Source organism: Aspergillus flavus, chromosome 2, assembly GCF_009017415.1.
Source record: "Aspergillus flavus chromosome 2, complete sequence".
NCBI classification, from domain to species: Eukaryota; Fungi; Ascomycota; class Eurotiomycetes; order Eurotiales; family Aspergillaceae; genus Aspergillus; species Aspergillus flavus.
In genome coordinates, this window is record NC_092409.1 from 5,415,161 (window position 1) to 5,434,616 (window position 19,456).

Here is a 19,456-nt window from a genome sequence, read left to right on the forward strand (position 1 = left end):
ACTGGATCCAGGGCCGATTCCTTTCTATTATACAACAGCAATGTGCATATGGATATTTTCTCGCCATTAATGTACACGATGTAACGTTCAAGCCAAAAGAAATGAGTGACTGTCCCATGGGGTATCCACTTCCAAACGCCTGCACGCTTTTGAGAAAAGAAAGATTCAATGACATGGTATGATTCAAAAACAATAACAATGTACGCGAAGGGAATCCCTACAACTGTCCCTTCCGGATCGCTCCGAAGCCCTTCGTAAACAACTCGTGAATCTCAACCGATCGTCGAGGAGTGTTCATCACCTCATCTTCTGTCATCGGATTCGAACGGTCGGCAACATGGTCAGCGCTGCTGTTGTAACCGGCCAATTCCACCTCCGTCTCCGTTCCCATCGGACCAGATCCTGTCTTGGTCATCACTCTCGGCCGGGAGAGCAGTTCTTGTACTTGTTTCTCCCGTGCCTCCATTTCCGCTTCGCGTGCCAGCTCAAGGCTAGACTTCTTGCTGCCGTGGTCCCAGCCTTGCTGCAGCTCTGATGCCGCGGCTTCTTCGAATCTCTTACGGATCTCCAAATCTTGCTCATACTCTTGGAAGATATCCACATCAGTCGGGAAGAGATTGGCCCGCACTGCGCTGACCGTAACCTCAAACACGATGACAGCCACCACCGTCAGAAGTAAAATCACCCAGAAGGCCAGATCATGGCCGGACTGGAAGATGAAGTTGCCGGGCACGTGGTAGATACCGTCTCCAGAACCGAAGTTGTATTGGCGGGACAAGATCATGTCCCACACAAACCAGCCCCCAACCGAAATAATGAACACAGCGAGCGACAAATACGTCTTGTTGTGCACTTCCAACGCCTGTAACTTGGTATTGATAATGATGACGCAGGCCGTGTATGTGAGGAGGCCAGACGAAAAGATGTCGCTTCCCGTATGGGTGAACATCACATTTGCCCATAGACCAAACATGGTAAAGTAGACGATCATCGCCTCGCAAGTAGCCATGAATGTCCAGCCCAAATATAACTTGATGTTAAAGCCACCATGTTGCTGGCCTTTGGTGTACAATTCCGGAACAGCCAAGAGAGTCGACGCGGCCAGATCCTTGGTGAATATACCCAGGAAGATCACAGCCAGGGATGTGAAAAGGGTGTTAAACATACTCAAGCTCCACGGCTCGTACAAACTGGTACCTGTGTAGCCATTCCAGCGTTGATAAAGCGCCTGAGTCAAGTAAAACAGCATTTCTTTCCAGAATGTTCCCAGTGTATACTTGCAGGCCCGCATATAGTTCCATCGGCCGTGGACAAGGAGCAGTTTCAACAAGAACCGGAATTGCGCAATCGAGTAGTCTGAAATACGTGCTGCCTGCAACCCTTCTTTGCCCGTAATGCCTATGCCAACATGTGCCTCTTGGATCATGGCGATGTCGTTGGCACCATCGCCAATCGCAAGAGTGATCGAATCCTTCACCTGCTTCCGGATCGAGTGTACAAGGAACGCTTTCTGTTTAGGACTTGCGCGGCAGCAAATGACCGAATCGACGAGGATGGCAAGCTTGAAGAAGCGTGCTCTTAGAGTTTCGTCTGCCTCAATCATTGACAACGTTTGTCCGTCCACCACAACTACCGAATGGGCCACGGTCCCTTGGGTAAGATCCGAGGTGAATTTCACAATAGATCGCTCAACCTCGCCGGTCTCTTGATCAAGGATAACTAGGGTCGAGTAGTCCTTCACCAGACGGCATGAATGTCCAACATTAATGGCTGTCTCGCGCTTATCACCAGTCAACATCCATAGCTTGATGTTGGCTCGACGCAGCTTATCAATAGCCTCGGGCACGCCTTTCTGCAGCTTGTCTTCGATGGCTGTTGCCCCAGTTAACTCGAGTTGCTGTTCAAGCTGCTCACCGACCTTCTCGATCTTCTCCTGTCGATCGTCAAGGCTGGTACACGCCTCACGATAGGCTGTCTTCCAGGTGTTGTACGAAGCTTCATCAAGGAAACGGTGACCGTATAACAGAGTCCGCAAGCCTTCGGTGGCGAAGTCATTGAGGTGCTGGAAGCATCTTTCAAAAACAGCCTCCTCATTGACTACCAGGGCTTCCTCCACCAAATCTTCTTCTTCATCATCGTTAACTGAGCTTCCCGAGTCCGACATGGTAGTAGATGGCCGTCCTATCTGCGCCGAAGGTCGCGGGCTATAATACTCGGCATCGTTCCCCCTATTCAGAATACCGCCATCCGTCTCCCTGTCACGAAGCCAAACATCGATACTTTCCCGTAGTGTGGACATATGCCGCCCAGAAACACTAGAACGCCTGTGTGTCATGCTAGGTCGACTCAAGCTGGTGCGAACTCCACTGTTCCGAGCCTGATACTCGCTGTTTCGCCTGATGATTTCACTTGCTTCGGCTGCCTTGCGTTTGCTGGCGCGTCTTTCAATTTCAACCGCCTTCTCTTGCGCAAGAGCTGCTCGTTTGAGTAACTGCATCAGAATGCTATCCGCACCCTTGCAAAACAAGCAAATTCGCTGATCGGGCATTCGCACCACAACCGACATCCGCTTACGAGCACTCGAAAATTCTATCACATCTAGAATCTCGTAGGTCTCTTCAGAGGCTGGCCCATCGGGGCCATTGGGGTATGTCCGGACCGTTAGGGTATTTGGCTGCCGGTCTATGACGAGATATCCGAGTTCTTGGGCGGCCATGACTAAAGCCAATTCATCGGGCGATGCTGCCTGGAAGGAAGTATTCCCAAGCTCATCGCTTTCCGGAATACACGTGTGGCATAGGGCAATGGCCAGGACGAACATTTTCGCCTTGCGGGCAAATAAGGTGTAAGGTTTGCGTTGGATGTACTTGACCATGTCAGCTGTACGATAGTCGAGCACCGGTCGACCGGGCTTCCGTGTCTTGTCGGCAACTGACGTCGAGCTAGGTCTTGCGAGATGAGACCTAGCCTCGGACACATTAGACTTACGGGTCATAGACTTCTTGCCTTTGAAACTCCGCTTTTTGTGGATGAGCTTTTCTCGACCTCCTTCTCTCGCCTCCTCTTCACGTAGGTCAAAGTCGTGATACCAGGCAGTACCGGCAACACTCATCTTGCGGAAGCGCATCGAGTTGTTTGTCAAGGTGCCGGTTTTGTCGGAAAAAATGTAGCTGACTTGGCCCAATTCTTCGTTGATAGTAGATGTCCGTGCCTCGATTGGCGTGTCACTCTCCGGGTCATACATGTCGATATCAGCGTTCAGCATCAGCATCTGCGCAACCTTGACAATTTCCATACTCACGTAGAGTGAGATAGGAATCATGGTGTTGAACATGATCAGGAACGAGGTGAATATTGGACCATAGGACACGTTTGCCTTGTCAAGGTACCAAGAGTTTTGCTCAACATCGTCTGACCAGTAAATGTATGCGACGGTGCAGGCGACCGCCAGCACGACCACCAGTAGTACAATCAGCATGACTACCCGGTTGACACGGGCCTGAAGCGCAGGTGACTTGATTCGAGGATTCTTGTTCGCGTTCATTCGGATTTTACACTCCTCGCCAGTGTAGATAACCATACCGATCGCCTGCTCCGTATTACGCATAATGCTACCACGGTAGATAACCTCGTTGTTCGTCAGTGGCATTTTTTCGCCCTCGGCAACCGTAACATTGCCATCAAACTTATAGAGATCCAAATTGGGATCCTCGACAGCGAAGTGCATGGCATTGCTGCAAATGCCATCGACTGTTGCACACACCTTGGCAACTGGTTGACAAGGCTGCTTGTTTTTGAGGTTTGTCTCACCATCTAAAGCCATTGTTTCAATGTAAGCGATGTCGTTGGGCCCGTCTGCATGGAGCAGAACCATATCCGCTGGCACAGGCTGATCACGCTCCAGCTTCACAACATCCCCGACCTTGATATCTTTCCACTTCACCAGAGACCAATCCTGGGCGTCACTGGCAACGGAGATGTTATCACTAGACGAGGATTGGGACATTATTCCGGCACCTGGACGCAAAACGGGCGCATAGCGGTTGTTCTCTTCTTTGTCCAAGCGATAGCGACGCCAGTCGTCAAAGCCTTCCTTCCCCATAGAGATGCCAACGAAGATCAACAGTGGGACCAGAGTAGTGAAGGAACCCGTCGTACTCAAGCCAGGAATCATCTGCAAAATGGCCACCACAAGGAAGTAGAAGTTTGCTAGCTTAGTGAATTGAGCGAAAAGTTGTCGGGGAAAGAAACTCCAGAGGCTGTAACGACTAGATCGAATCCAATTTCCACAGTAGGGCCTTCCGGTCCTCTCATCGATCAATTCCTCTGTCCTAGTAGGGTCAAGAACAATATGGCGGCCATCCTTGCTTGGAGGTATATCTTTGATCCGAAGAATTGTTTTGCGAGCGGACTCCATGAATGCTTCATACCGAGCCTTAATTCCAGTAATGGCAGCCCGTCTCTTTAGCCATTTCTCATATGCGATACTGGTAGACATGTGCCTACCTCCCTTGAGATCTTCCGATGGGTCAGAGGAAAAATATGCCGTCGAGGTATCATCAATATGAACAGGACTATGCTCAGGTGCTGAAGTCTGAGTAACAATTACCTCCTGTTTTTCATCCTCGGTCGACTTGCGCTCATATTGACCACCCCCCGTAAGAGCACCTTGACCTGCGCCGTCGCTCGATTTCCGTGAAATCTGTTCATTTTCCGTAGAAGTTTCCTGCTGCGGGCTCACAGGCTGAGCCAGTTCAATGTCATTGGGTGAGACAGCCCCGGGGGAAGTTGCTGAGACAATATTCTTCGCGAAAATAGTCCGTCGAAGCGAATACCCGCGATTGCGCGATCGCGAGCGACCTGAGTCTGGGCTTTGCGGTGATGGAGGTGACAGTGCCGAGCGTGGGGAAAGGGGGGATATCGTTCTATGTTCTGGGGATCTAACTGACAAACGATCGTCTCGGGTAATGCTAGTGTCAATAGTCAAGCCTCTGGAACTCCTCCTATTATGATTGGAAATCCTAGGCTCTTCCACGAGGGGGCGCTCGAGATCAGCTGAGAAGCGAACGCGGGGCTGGTGGGAATTCCTCCGTCCGGAGTCTGATAGTGTTCGTGAAGGGGCAATAGACGGCCGTTCTTGACTGATACTATGCCGCGACGGAACACTAATGGAATGGCTCCTCGGGAGCGCTGAGCCCCGGCTAGAGTCCTGCCCCGATATTTCTTCCACCACTATATGACCTTCATCAGACGTCGCTCCCTGCGCGTCCCGGTTCGCTTCGGCCCTCGCATCCTGGTTGGGCATAGCGAGAATAGTTCTCCTTCAATAGCCTTCCGGCTGAATTGCGCAATGGTTCGGTTCGTCCAATAACGCTACTGATCTTATACAGTACTTTCTCAGGTATCGCAAAGTTAAATTCACAGGACAAAATCGAGGGATTGCAATCGAATGGTGTATCGGCGAAGAGTAAAGGAAAAAACCTGGTGCATTCTTCAATCGAGCGGGCGGGGAGTAAAGAATCTAGCACAGCGTCTACAATCGACAGTAAGCGATGCTCCGATCAACGAGAGGCACAAGCTATAACCTGTACATAAAGATAGAAAATGATAGGATGGTATATCGAAACAATAGCGACAGTCCGTTATAGCGATAAATGACACGACAACCGCACGTTCGAGGAAAAACGACTGTGGGGAAGACCTTCAGGTCAACAATCTAACAATAAACTAGGAAAGAAAAGAAGATACCAGATCTAACGGGGTACCAACAAAACAAACTGAAGGAAAAGAGACTGTGAAGAGATGGCAAAGGCCACCGCGAACGAACGAAGAAGCCAACGTCGACACCTACGGTCGTCCGCAGGCGGCGACTGGGTCGAGTCGAGGCCTTTTGCAAACTAGTTGCTCTGGTTGAGTTTGGAGACCCAAATGACCGTTCCCGAAAGCGGTAAGATGCCCGAAAATAGAGCAGCCGCCACTTTGGGGACTTAATTCTCTTTCTCTCTTTAAACTTTGCCTCTGCGATATTAGTATGTATGTCTCCGCGCTCGCAATCAAAGACGAAAACATACATACACAAGAAGAACCACGTTTGGGGTCAACTTCTTCCTCAACAATATAAGAAGTAAAGTCTAATAAAATGAGTCGTAGAAAATCCTTCCCACCCCTCGTAATTTAGTCCCTGCAGCGGTCAAGGGGACCCTCCCACTAGTTAACTTAGCGATACTACCAAGACGGCCTTCGATAATTTTTCGACGGGCGCCTGTGGAGAAAACTGTACAGAACGACCTTAAATTACCCGCCGACCAGTCAAGGACTTGGTTGGATCAAAGCGGTGGCTTGGAGGGGGCCACGCAAGTCAACGCAATCCGGGAACCCAAATACGATAATGAATGGCCTCATTGGCAATCGTCACCCACTTATACTACCACTTGGGGTTACAATTCTCCCGTCAATCAAATAAGAATTTCTTCCCATGCCCATGTGCTACGTCAAGGTGGCATGCTTGCAACGCTGTTTGCTTCTCTTCTCTTAGTTGCATGCATACTTGCTTACTGTGCTTTAGCAGAAAAGCTTACAGCCATTACTATGGAATCCATACCAGATTAGAGAACAAAAGACCACAGAATCTTTATGATTTTCTCTTCTATTGTACTTTAGCCCAAGAGTAAAATAAAAAAAAAAAATTGTTTCTCCCACAACACTTTTATCTGGTACAATGCACAGCCTTCAGAGAACAGTTGGTTGAACCTGTCACCCAACCCAGGGTTCAGTGGCGGCATGTCTTCCAATTGAGGATCCCCGGGGTCGACCCCCCGGAAGTTGAATCCTACGATTGTCAAACCCACTGTGCGTGGCAGACTGGCCACCCACGCGCGTGCATTTTACGCAGCCTTGTGGGTATGTAGGTGAGTGGTCACCAGTGGTGGCAAGGATTCCAAGGAATGAGAAATAAACTAGGCCCAGAGGCGGGGCCAACCTGAAGTGACTGAACCTTGTCATCAGGGCGCACAAAGTCGACATGGATTCTTCCTCTGGGGAACCAATTTAGGCTGACATCTTCAACGATTGAGGCCACCCTAATGTTGTGATCCCGAACCTTTGAACCAGGCAGACATATTTTAAACTTTCACAAACGAAACAAGAGAGAAAAGAAAAAGAAAAAGAAACAGGAAGAATAACAAAATCATCGCTATTGACTCATTGTCCACACCACCACTACTAACCTCATCATGAATCCTGCTCAGTGGGACAACATTGGATCACGTGGTAGCATGGAGCAATGAACGGTCCCATTGAGGTATAGTGCCAAGTGGATCATCATGGTTAGTTGCTGACTCTACATCTCCATCGACGTCATTCAACGGGCGGGAACAACTTCCGACCCTGGCAAAACATTGGATAGCTGCAGGTACCTACGACATACTAGTGATTTTTCGACAATGTCCATGGCGATATTCTGTCTCATCAATCATGTAATACCTAAATTTCATGCCGATGTAGCTCCCATTCGAAATACAGACGTTGCGCGCAGTAAAGATAATATCGACGTATGCTCTATCCTTAACCATTGACCAATTCCGCCGCACCAGTAGCTTTTAGTCAATTTAGGCTAAGCGCCGTAGAAGTGAATAAGTAAGGAAATCGTAATCATAATGGATACAACCAGACGTCCTGCCTTTCCGAGAGAAGCCCCTTCCCGTCCTGCACCATACCCGTTCATCTAGTACCGCGGTGGCGGAGGGGGAGCGTATCCGTAAGGGCTCTGCGGTGGAGGATAGCCTCTCGTGGCACCAGCGGGCGGTTGTCCATATCCAGCAGAAGGAGGGGGAGTTCCGTATCCACCATACGGCTGTGGCTGTCCATAACCAGGTGGTGGGCCCTGGCCCTGGCTAGGAGGATAAGGTGCTTGACCATATCCCGGTCCTGGGCCATATGGACCGGGTGGTGGGGGTTGGTTAGGGTTTCCTCGCTGGCCGTATCCAGGCCCCGGGTTATAGCCACCGTACTGGCCTGGTGGAGGTCCTTGAGGTCCTGGAGGAGGTCCGCCCGGTCCCCGGAATCCGCCCGGCCCACCAGGTCCTTGAGGTCCCCCGAATCCGCCAGGTGCGCCAGGTCCTTGAGGCCCCCCAAATCCGCCCGGTCCACCAGGCCCTTGAGGTCCTCCGAACCCCCCAGGTCCGCCAGGTCCTTGAGGCCCTCCAGGCCCAGCACGGCCAGCGGCCTTCTCGTCCTTGGTATCATATGAGGAATCAATAGCACCAAGCATCAATTTAGCGCACTGGGAATTATCAGTGTGCAATGTTCATGGGATTTTGCTGGCGCAGTGTCTACTTACCCAAAGCTCTCGCGTCAAATACACAGGGGGAACGGCGCGAGACATCTCGTCTTGCTCGACCTCGAAATCTGCCAGGTATATCAGCGCACAGCTCCATTAACTTGACACAAATTGTATGAGAAACCCACTTGAAGTGCAGTCAATCAGATTTCCAATGCTTGGGTCCTCGTCCAAACTGGATAGGAAATCACGTGCTTTGGAATCATTGCCCACCTGCGAGAACTGGAAAGAAACAGCACCTCGCCCAAATGGAGTCCGCGATACCTCGTCAACAGCATAGCGAATCGAGTTAGCCACGCAGTCAAGGGGTTCACCAGCTGGCTGCCCGTCCGTAATGGTAATGATCAGTACCGGCTTCTGTAAGCGGCCTGCCCGGGCAGGTCCCACGACCTGAGGATCCAGAACCTTATTCTTCAGACCTGTCCCCAGCGGCGTCAGACCTTGGAAACGGACACGTGAGACCAACATGTTGACATCATCCGCATTGCGGATGCCGTCACCTCTTTCCATGGAGTTCATAAACCGCACAGAGATGCCGTCCTCGTCGAAGGTCGATGCAGCGGTCGCAACGATGCCAATGATCTGCCTCAGTTGTTCTTTTCTCACGCCTCTTTCCTCAAATTCGATAGATCCACTGTCATCTACGTAAAGAATGATATCGAAGAGGGACAATTTTATAATGTCCATGGCCACCTCGGTCGGCACTCTCCATTCTTGGACGATCTTGTTGATTTTAGCTGGTGCATCGTCGGCCAGACTTTGGACGAGTAAATTCAACTTCTCGGGAGGATAAAAGTTTTGGAGGTTCTTCTCTTGGATGGTCGAAATTAGAAGCTGGCGATAGGCGGCTACCTGCTGCTCGGTGGCTCGGGGAGCGGGAGATGCGCCTCCTGGAGGACCATAGGGAGCACCTTGAGGTCCCGGTCCAGGTGTTCCTTGCTGTGGAGGACGCGCGGGACCACCGGGATAAGGTGCATTCTGCGGAGGATATCCTGGTCCCTAGTAGTTCACCCAGTTAGTCCACATTCTTGGCCAAGAATTTGTATTCAGTGATGGCAGTTTTCATAGTGAAACAGACACCATAAAGGGGACGCGACAAGGGGAGACAAGTGGATGACTATGTACATGAGAAGATGGCTGTGAAGGATATTCTGGTCCAGGCGCGGATCTAGTTGACGAGCCATGTGGGGACGGCGGAGGAGGCCTTCCGTAGCCTTGGGGAGGTTGTCCATAGCCTTGAGGAGGCCCATAGGGGTCTGATCCATAAGGAGGGACCTGAGGGTATCCCTGTGGCGGTGGTGGAGCCGAACCATATGGCGCTGGAGAATAACTCTGAGGCGCAGGGGATTGAGACGGATAGCCAGAATAAGTTGGAGACACCGGAGACGGTGAGGGTGCTGGCTTGTTTGGAGGCACTGATGGGGCATACGCTTGGTACTGTTGGGGCGGCGCTGGCGAAGGTGGATAGGGCGATGCCGACCCAGTACGTAGCTGTGGAGGATATCCTTGTTGGTTATAATAAGGTCGCGACATCGTTACACGGATGCGTCCAGGTGAAGAGAGTAGAAAGGAGCGAAGGACGTGAGGTCCAAGGTGTGGACAGCTGGTATGAGTTGATAAAAGGGAGAAGTAGTGAATGATGTAGACGGAAAGACCCAAATTCCCCTTCACTTGATAGACGAGATAGATTGTGGAGGGGTGGCGACGCGAGCAGGTAAGGCAGAAATTGAAAAGGCAAATGAGAAACAAACAAAATTAGCTTACCGAGTTGCCGGATGGAGCAGGAGAACCTGGGTAAGCCTGATATTGTTGTGGTTGCTGCTCCAGTGAGCAACAATCATCAGCAGTGACTCAAGAAAATGTGGTAAAAGGGAGATTGCCAGTGGTAATGAGGGGTATTGCTAGGTTTAAGGTATGGGTATAGGGCAGCAGTAAACTGGGAAAATTATGATAGTGTAGCTTGGCCGCTACTTTCAGCTATTATTAGTGGGCACACTCACATTGTATCCACCGGGAGCAGCACCACCAGGCTGCAGCGCTGCAGGAGGACCGCCCGTGTAGCCTGTGGGAGGCGCTCCTCCAGATGGCCCCGAGTTGTTACCACTCATGTTCTGCGGGTTTTGACTGGCGGCAATCTTGGAAGCAAACTAGGCGCATACAATATGCAGAAATTAGTACTGGGATGTAGTTCTATTGGGGTTGAAGAATGTTGTTTTCAAGTCTTATCTCATTCCAGGGAGAAGCTTGACTGAGGGCGGGGCAAGAACGCGGGGCATAAGAAATTTGAAGGACAGGTGGAACTTACACCCATGGTGGATGTTGTTGAATCCTTTGGCTTGTGACCGTCGGAGAATTCAAATTGAAGTCAAACACAGTACAGGAGGAGTATGTCTTGGAAGCAGGTCAAAATAACAGATTGCGTAAATGAGAGAGAAGTAAATAGATGAGGGGACCCGTGATGACGATTGGGTTCGTCGTCATGAGACCCGCTTTTTTTTTTCTATTTTTTCAGCTGAAGTTGAGAATACGGAGTACATCGAAAATACGAGCAGCTACTCAGACCTTCCGAGTACCGCAGCGAACAAGGCTCAGACTATGTGAAATTACGCCGTAGTTTAATCCTAAGGATAAGGCCCTTTTGGAGGACCGGCTATATTCGCCACCTATACTTATGAGTGGAATAAAAACAAATTGATACATTGTTATTTTTTGTGGCAGTACACATGTAGAGTTCAAAATATACATCGCTGTTTTCATGGTCCGTACCACAACCAGCTTCAGGCATAGTTCCCATGGATCTATGTAATGCCCATGGCTCTTCCATGCCAAATACAATTAACTATATATTGAATCGATCTTGTGAACCCCACATACGAATATACGTCGTTGAAGAGGGATTACGGATCCATCCATAAGGCTGAGCTGGTCTCAGCCTCGGCTTAATGGGACCCTATCCGGTCAAGACGGCAATCCAAGGGATCAACCGATGGCTTGATACAACTTTCAACCTATTTCTGTCCATAAATCTTTTTCTTTTCACAATTGTGACATCACAGCCATTGTGGTTGATCAGTCACGCTCCTTCACGTCAAGTGATCATGGGGCTATACCCAATCAGTCACCCTTGTCCATGGCCTGGAGCGTAAGGCAGTGGATCACTGGTCAAATCATCTGGTCCATAACCTCAGGATTAACATGTCACATTATGATTCTCATACCTGCCTTCATGTGTAACCTTGTCGTGCACCAGCCTTGCTATCCCTTCAAATTCGCCTACAGTTCGCACGAATCATTCTATTGGTTGAAACCATCGGTCATCTCGTATTTCAGTATACATGGGTTGCGATCTGACTCTTCACAAGAACCATTACCATAGACCTATCTCATGATATGCCTATCTGAATTACTCACAAGAACTGGACATGAACAAGAATCATGGACTGCGTCAGATGAACAGTACCGGCAAATCAATTGTAGTGGCCAAATTGCCCTACTATCATTGGAACCTCCCGTCGCCGTTTCCAAACCAATATGTAGCCACTGATGTCACTCCTCAAAAAAGAAATATGTTTCGGGGACGGTGAGCTCTGCATTAATAAAAGGAGGAAAGGAAAGCGCGATACAGATGCTTGCCCGGCTTTTCTTTGTACTTTCGCTCGCGTTCCCATTCTTTTGTCTCAATACTACCAAGATCCCTTGCACCAGACATACTTGGCGAACGCCCTTTGCGAACTGATCTTATTAAAGAATGAGCACCTGCGGTTCTTTTCTCACGGGGCTTTCTGGTCTTTTTATTACTTGACGGGCACGTTTAATCGTTAATTATTCACGTGGTAAGTATTATGCTGCGTGTTCTCGCTCTCTAACCTGGACTTCGCTTCTTTGTTCTCTGACTCTGACGCAGCATAATTTCACTTAATAGAGCCGGAATGACACAAACAATCTTGCGGGTTGGAATTCTCACAGATGGGGGCCAAGCCATCCAAAACCTCTATCTCCCTGTTCTCCGAACACTTCACGACTCGTATCGCGTCGCTGCTATCTACGACTCCTCCACTCTGTCTCCGAAAGACAGCACGGCCGATGATTTGCCTAAGGTTGCTTCTAGCCCGGAAAGGGTTCTGAATGACCCTTCCGTCGACCTTGTCCTGAACTTCATGCCGAATGAATACCACGAAACATACACTGTTGCAGCCTTGGAAGCTGGCAAGCATGTTATGGTGGAAACTCCCGTCAGCCTGAGTATTCCGAGCGCTTTGCGCATAATTGAGACTGAGAGGCGGGCTCCGAACCAAGCGAAAGTTTTCGTGGCCTCTGCACGTCGGTATGCGCCTTGTTTCGAGGTCTTTAAGAAAGAAGCCGCCAGCCTGGATCGGATATACTATGCTCGATGTCGTAATATCGCAGGGCCACACGTGGCGCACACAGCTACTGCGCCGAAGAACAAACACCTGAGGATAAAGGGGAGTATACGAGACGGGCTGTCTCTCGACGACCAGCATGGCGAGCGGCTGCGCCATTGCCTTCTCCAGGAGGTTTTCCTTGGCGAGGATTTGACTGAGGAGCGTCTCTCCCTAAGCCGATTTCTGGCATCCTTAGGGTGTCATGACTTGGGCCTGATGCGCGATACACTGGGGCATCCCGATGCCGTTTCCAACATTACAGTGAATGAACCATTCTACTCGGCCGTGTTCTATTACAATGGCAGCGTTAGTCGGGGTCACCATCCGTTTACTTTGATATACGAAACAGGAACCGATTCCGTTCCTCGATGTGACGCACACCTAGCTCTCTATGGTAATACCAAGACCGTGAGCATGCATTATGATTTACCTTACGCCCAAGGCAAGCCATCACGGGTGGTTGTGGAAACAGCGGATGGCAAGGGGAATCTGAAAAGAACGGAGAGTGTTAGTAGCTGGGAGGATGCGTTTAACGCCGAGCTTAAGGCGTTGCATGCGTACTTGGTTGAGGGAAAGCCTGCCCGGACAACAGCAAAAGACTCCCTCCAGGATCTCAAATTGTTTCAAACGATTTTTGAGCAGTATGATCGACAGTGCGGGACCATTAGAACCCCCCTTGGCTAAATTGGCGACGTACCTGTGCCTGGTCGAGCAAGTCTGCTATTGGATTTGCGGGGTGGCTAGTTTATTCTTGTTATTGTGCATGTCTTCCTACTTGTGGTTGACATGAATATTAGCGTGAAGGGCGGGAGTTATCGAGGTATACAAGCACATTGATTGGATATATTTGTGTTTGCTAAATTGATAAGTGAGATCAACTCTAGTTTTAAACGAGACTCGTTGCGACTTTGATATAATTTGCAAGACAGGGTCTGTTTGTTATACACAACTGTTCACATATAAATTTACCGCTTTCCCTTTTTCTTTTTCTTGTTAGCACCTCCGCCTTGAGACTTCTGCTGCTGAGCCACGGGCGCAGGCGACTCCTCTGCCTTTTCGTTGACAATACCTCCCTGCGTCCGTTCGGCGGCCCGTTGCTTGCCTTTCCGGCCCTTGGGTCGGTAATTAGAGCGGTCACGGAGGGGCAACCAGCGTTCGGGATCCGGCGTCTTGCTAGCATCATAATCCTTGGGAAGACGTGACTTTCGCACTCGCTTAGTTGCACGACCTTGTTTATCGCCAGATGTTCTCTTCCTTGCACCGGCGATGGCTGCCGCAGCTGCCGCGGCTGCGGAGGAAGGAGGGGATATGCCAGCCGATTCAAGTGCGTTCACGTCAACATCCGAGATCAGATCGTCGATTGGAGGGAGAGTGTCAACCTGGGACTCGATCTTGGCATAGTCCAGTGTTGCCTGAGAAGCAACGTAACCGGCGATGGCAAAAGAATCGTTCCTGTCCTTCTGGTAAAGAGACTTGAACAAGTCACCGGCGGTCGTAAGATCTGCGCGGTCCGACGAGTGTAGCAAAGACTGTGCGGCCGCGCGCAGAAGTGAAGGTGGCGCCTCGACATGTTCCTGCCAATAGGCTGCAGCTTTAGCGAGTTCCGACCTGATCTGGACCCTCCGGCCTTCGAGCTTATAGAGCGAGACGAGAATGCCTAATAATCCTGGGTTGAAGCGGACCTCCTTATCCTGTTCGGAGATGGAGTCTTCGAGTAGCTGGAGGGATTTCTCTAGGGTGGTGATTGCGGAAGTAGTGTTGCCTTCGGTCACGTAGAGCTGCACGGCTGTGAGCGCTAGTCCGATGTCCTTCGGCCGCCTTTCAAGTGCGGGTAATATCGCCTTCAGGGCCGGCGTGCCAGCTTGACCACGTGCATGAGCAGCAGCATTGTAGACCGACAGGAGGTTTACATTTGGTTTAGCGGATGGGTATGGTGCTTGGGAGAGCGCCTTCGACGTGGACCGGATGATACCGTCATACTTCTGGACGAGAAGGTCTGCCGCGTGGACATTGCCGGTCACTATATTATCCTGGTAGTCAAAAAGCTTATCGTTGTCGATCGAGACGGGGGTTGCATGTAAGGATTTGTAGAGAGCGTAGGGGTTGGTCGTTGTGTCGCGGACAAGTGTGATATTGTTCAGGGCGACTCTCTTAGTGGAGAGTTCAGAGATACTGTGAAGCAGTGAGCTTCAATGGCAGTAGTTGACTTGGGGCAGGAAGCATACTCATTGACGGAAATTTCCTCCAGCACCGACTCTGCCTCCTCCGATTTGCCCTGTCGGATCAAGACATATAATTGCTGCACAGCAATCGGGAGCAGCTCAGCGGCTTTATCCTCGGGTGTAAGGTCCTCCGATGTCCGGCATAGCTCTGCGCAATGATGATCAGCGACCGCCTCTATGGTGACTCGGCCCGTACAAACCTTTCGCCCGCTTGAGCAACATTTCTCCCTGACCAAATTCGCCCTTGGCGATACTCAGACAGGCAGCATTGTAGACAGTCTCGAACGCCTCCAGATCATCTCTTGTGGGCCTGTTATGACGGACATAGTCGGGGTATCCTTTCCACTGTAACTGGGCATCCACAGCCCACGCATTGATCCGCAAGTCGTTTACTTCGTTCGCAAGGGCATCCTCGTCTTTAGTCAATTCTTCGTAGAGATCAGCTGCGCGGCGGAATTTCTCGGCACGGTAGGTCTACGAGACCAGGTGGTTAGCAGTGACCTGCGGGGACATGCGGTCGGAGGACTAGTAGCGACTACATACGGCTTGAGCCTCCAAATGACGAGCACCTCTGTCATTCGCGACCTGTGAAACTACTTCAATGGCCTCATCCAGGTTTGCGGTCTTGTACAGAGTGTAAGCGTATTCCAAAGCGGCCCTCTTCTTCAGAGCATCACCTCCCTCTTCGAAGACACGTAGAGCGTCCTCGTAGCGGTCGAGCTTTAGCAATGCCACCACCTTCACATGCTGCGCCTGAATATCCGATTTCGATTTGGCCAAAGCTGCGTTGGATGAGCGAAGGACTTCCTCGTGATCGTCGATCGACGTCCGCTGTAACAGCGAGCTTAGCGACTGGGTAGCCATAGTGAGAGTTGTTTATTAGGTCGGTCGGCAAGCTGGTCTGTTTGGCCCAGTGAGGGCACGAATTCGGTCGGAGGTTATAGTCTTAGTTGACGAGACAGTCCCATATACTTAATTGGACCTCGACTGGGGAGCGGGTTGACTGTGCTTGATCTCCAGATACTCCGATGTGGACTATCTGTGCGGAAGTGAGGTATTACTCCATTGGGGAATTCTGCACCTGGAGAGCCTTTGGCTCGCCGTAGTCCAGCTTGGCCATTGCCTCCTAAATTGACGGCCATATTATTCAGGTATACATAACCCATCCATTTGATTCCCTATCTGGCTGAAAGAGTTACTTACCTACCTAAGTATGGATTATTCTGAACTATATTACTCTCTGTAGTGCACCGTATCATTATCCCTTCCTCCGATCTTTGCTTCTACGAGTCCATTTGATCGACCACAGACCATCTGTTTCCTCAAGTGACCAAGCCATGGCTCGATAGTGTATACTATGTATAGGTTCTTTCACCCTTTAGTGTGAAAGTCAATCGTAATGTGTCACACCCTGCAAGGTTTCAGTGGCTTTTCATGGCACCTTGCTGTTATCAAATTTGAGGCACGGCTAGAACATACCAGACCCTAAGGCAAGGTCTAGGTCTAGATAATTGCCCCCGGAATTGGGGAAGATATTCAAGTCTACTATGGAGTATTTCGTGGTATGTCTATGAACCCTGTGCAACGCAAGTTGCCTCAAGTGGCTATAGCGATTGAAGCTGAGTTGATATGTTCCAAGTTCGCAGTCCCCCAAGTCTCTCCTGTACAACCTTTTACATATGCAGCATCACGTTATCAGATTCTCAATTTGGTATGCGATGCATGCCAAGATTGTCTAAAAATTTCCCAAATCAGGTGATGTTGAGGACTTTCTGATAGGGAGTTTGCCTTCCAAGACTCAGATTGAGGATGGATTAAAGCATAACAGATAATGATGATCTATTTTTACATCTATGCATAGACATCCATGTTCCATGGCGTGAGATATATGCAACCTATTGACAGGGAAGGAGAGGTTAAAAAAAAAAGGGTAAAAAAAAAAAAGTCAAAGACCCATCAGTATAGTATGAATGAACCAAAAACGGATGAAAAGGAAATGATGCCAAGCGATTGGCCTGCAGCCGTCGTCATCATCCCGTGGGCCCCGCCGCATACCCTCAAGTCCAGGGGATCCTCTCCCAAAGGAATGTTTCCCGCGCGTCGCCGTTTGCGTCCCTTTGCACGACCTGGGTAATTCTTCTTGGGAATGAGTGGTGTGTCAATGCTAGTTGCAAATGCAACCCCCCTAGCAGATATTGTCTCGTCTCGGTATCCGGTCAATGTTGCATGATTGGGGAACAGCATTGTCAATTGCGCAATGGGAACCAATATCACAAGCGCCATAAGTATGGAGGGCTTCAACGCCACTGACCAAGAGTCCCAAGCCAACGAAATTCTCCTATTTGGGATCCACGGCCGATCAGCCCCTGTTAAAAAACTGTTGCTGGATCACGGCTCCATGAGGCAAGTGCTGCCCTGACGAGGAGACGTAATCTCATTCGATGGCGATAAAGCTCGATCTCCATTTTTCTCTCCAGAGGACCCAGAGTGGCCAGTCCCATGGTCGATCGTCTGGGCCTTCTCCGCCTGGAAATGATTGCTTTCGTTGCCAGTCCTTCTTTCCATGCGTTCCCCTCCAAAGCCGAAAACTCAGGGCGAGGGATTCGTTGGCTGTTAAATCCATGGCCACAGGGTCTCCGTTGATCGGCTGGATTTTTACCTTCTTTGCCTCCTTTCTACACGCAAATCTGCTTAATTATCGGTCGGTTAGTGTTTAGATACTGACTTTATGACCACCGTTGCTCCCGTTGCCGTCATCCCGACCCCGTACTGTCCTCCATAACCTGTTTGGAGCATTTCCTCTCGTTTCCTGTTTTTATTCTGCATCTTGTATACTATCTCTCTCTTTTCCTTCCCCTCATCCTCCACTCGTTACCACTCGTCTCCTTCATCCCACCTTTGGTGCCGTGCTGGATGATCGAGATGCTTATGCTTTTCTAGTGCGGTACCTAATCTATTTTAATCTTTTTACCCCGTTCAGCTATTCACATCGAGAATTTATAATGTTGGCGAAAGTTGGAGAGAAGCCCCCCGCGATGGGTGCCTCGCGCGTGTGGAAGAAGAAGATACTACGTTTTACTGTCGTTCTCTGCTTGGTGAGCGCTTTTGCGTTTTTCCTCTGGCCTGAGATTGAACCCCAGGAGCCTACTGCCGATACCGTCTCGAATATCACAATCACATCAAGTGTGCAATGCGAACCGGACTTCGACGCTCTTCGCCGTCTCGATGTCCATAAATTGTCGGAATATACGCGCCGGGAGGTGATCGCTGTTCCTTCTTCCAACGATGCCCTGCCCGTAAGGCAAAATCTCCAGACGCCTTTGTTCGAGCGGAAATCGTCGGATGACGTCGATCGCCTCTCGACCCAGCAATTGCAGGACAATTGCATGATCCCAGAGCCTGTGACTGTCCAGGTTCTCCAGCCTCCAAGAAATGTGGATGCATCACACATTGACTTCGGTGTTGCGACAACCCTGGGACGCTTGAATGAGTCGTTAGATGCGTTCTCTCACTGGGCTGGCTACACTAAAGCTCGCATTTTCGCTCTCATTGAGCCTGATAAGGATAAGCGGACACATGAGGTCCAGGCTAAGGCAGACTCTCTCGGGATCAATCTGTATATTACGGAAAACGACGAAGAGTACCAACGCCGGTACTTCACATTGGTTTCGCACTTGGGGAAGCATATGCGGCCGCAGACGCGATGGTCCTGCATCATTGATGATGACACCTTTTTCTTGTCCATGTCTGAACTAGTGAAGGCCCTCGCAGAATATGATGATACCCAACCTACATATGTCGGCGGTCTTTCGGAGTCTATCCCGCAGATCGGTGTGTTCGGTTTGATGGGATTTGGAGGCGCAGGCGTCTTCCTATCTCGGCCCCTCGTGGAGGAAATCAGCAAGCCCGAGGTCTTTGAAGCCTGTCTGAATACGGATCACACCGGCGACCGGAGGATATCTTTGTGCATTTACCAGCACACTTACACGCACCTGACCATCAACCACCGTCTGCACCAACTTGACGTTCAAGGCGATGTTTCAGGATTTTTCGAGTCGGGACGGCAACCACCTCTTTCTGTTCACCATTGGAAGTCGTGGTTCCATATGGACATGGCAAAACTCAGTGTCGTCAGCGAGCTCTGTGGCGATAGCTGCCTTCTGCGGCAATGGAAGTTCGCGGACGGGTGGATTTTGACGAATGGCTTCTCGGTCATGAAGTATAGCAAGGAGCTCGATCCGAACGACAAGACCATGGAACTTACATGGGAGGGCCAAAACGGCGCAGTACACGAATCGTTCCTGCACGAGTTCGGTCCTTTGCGCGAAAAGGACTGGGATAAGTTCAGCTACGTGCTGGAAGACTCCGTTGTCGATGGCAACAAAGTACGGCAATGGTATGTCCATCGCGATGCTGAGAAGGGTGATCAAATTTTAGAATTGATTTGGCGAGCTCAATAGAGGACTGTATGAGTTCTCATTTTGGCGTCTGGT

The 19,456-nt window shown here is 50.2% G+C and overlaps 8 protein-coding genes across 8 annotated transcripts; 3 read left to right on the top strand and 5 right to left on the bottom strand.

The window, feature by feature from the left end:
- Positions 1–217: 217 nt before the first annotated feature.
- On the bottom strand, positions 218–5,305 carry F9C07_1999 (putative phospholipid-transporting ATPase; the record flags this gene model as incomplete). Its single annotated transcript, XM_041284989.1, has 1 exon — positions 218–5,305. The coding sequence occupies one exon, from the start codon at positions 5,303–5,305 to the stop codon at positions 218–220; it is 5,088 nt and encodes a 1,695-aa protein (XP_041143561.1).
- A 2,418-nt stretch (positions 5,306–7,723) lies between these two features.
- On the bottom strand, positions 7,724–9,871 carry F9C07_1998 (uncharacterized protein; the record flags this gene model as incomplete). The annotated part of the gene is made up of 4 exons (XM_071508547.1): positions 7,724–8,281; positions 8,339–8,406; positions 8,467–9,337; positions 9,464–9,871. 4 exons carry the CDS (start codon positions 9,869–9,871, stop codon positions 7,724–7,726), a joined length of 1,905 nt encoding a protein of 634 aa, XP_071364037.1.
- A 307-nt stretch (positions 9,872–10,178) lies between these two features.
- Positions 10,179–10,446, bottom strand: F9C07_1997 (uncharacterized protein; the record flags this gene model as incomplete). The annotated part of the gene is made up of 2 exons (XM_071508546.1): positions 10,179–10,274; positions 10,339–10,446. 2 exons carry the CDS (start codon positions 10,444–10,446, stop codon positions 10,179–10,181), a joined length of 204 nt encoding a protein of 67 aa, XP_071364038.1.
- A 1,314-nt stretch (positions 10,447–11,760) lies between these two features.
- Positions 11,761–12,204, top strand: F9C07_1996 (uncharacterized protein; the record flags this gene model as incomplete). Its single annotated transcript, XM_071508545.1, has 2 exons — positions 11,761–11,918; positions 12,177–12,204. The coding sequence occupies 2 exons, from the start codon at positions 11,761–11,763 to the stop codon at positions 12,202–12,204; spliced, it is 186 nt and encodes a 61-aa protein (XP_071364039.1).
- Positions 12,205–12,267: 63 nt separating this feature from the next.
- On the top strand, positions 12,268–13,425 carry F9C07_1995 (putative NAD binding Rossmann fold oxidoreductase; the record flags this gene model as incomplete). Its single annotated transcript, XM_041284986.1, has 1 exon — positions 12,268–13,425. One exon carries the CDS (start codon positions 12,268–12,270, stop codon positions 13,423–13,425), a length of 1,158 nt encoding a protein of 385 aa, XP_041143563.1.
- Positions 13,426–13,706: 281 nt separating this feature from the next.
- On the bottom strand, positions 13,707–15,827 carry F9C07_1994 (signal recognition particle, subunit Srp72; the record flags this gene model as incomplete). Its single annotated transcript, XM_041290304.1, has 4 exons — positions 13,707–14,913; positions 14,967–15,111; positions 15,164–15,437; positions 15,507–15,827. The coding sequence occupies 4 exons, from the start codon at positions 15,825–15,827 to the stop codon at positions 13,707–13,709; spliced, it is 1,947 nt and encodes a 648-aa protein (XP_041143564.1).
- Positions 15,828–17,397: 1,570 nt separating this feature from the next.
- On the bottom strand, positions 17,398–17,789 carry F9C07_1993 (uncharacterized protein; the record flags this gene model as incomplete). The annotated part of the gene is made up of 2 exons (XM_071508544.1): positions 17,398–17,638; positions 17,689–17,789. The coding sequence occupies 2 exons, from the start codon at positions 17,787–17,789 to the stop codon at positions 17,398–17,400; spliced, it is 342 nt and encodes a 113-aa protein (XP_071364040.1).
- Positions 17,790–17,965: 176 nt separating this feature from the next.
- Positions 17,966–19,423, top strand: F9C07_1992 (uncharacterized protein; the record flags this gene model as incomplete). Its single annotated transcript, XM_041284987.1, has 1 exon — positions 17,966–19,423. One exon carries the CDS (start codon positions 17,966–17,968, stop codon positions 19,421–19,423), a length of 1,458 nt encoding a protein of 485 aa, XP_041143565.1.
- Positions 19,424–19,456: the final 33 nt, after the last annotated feature.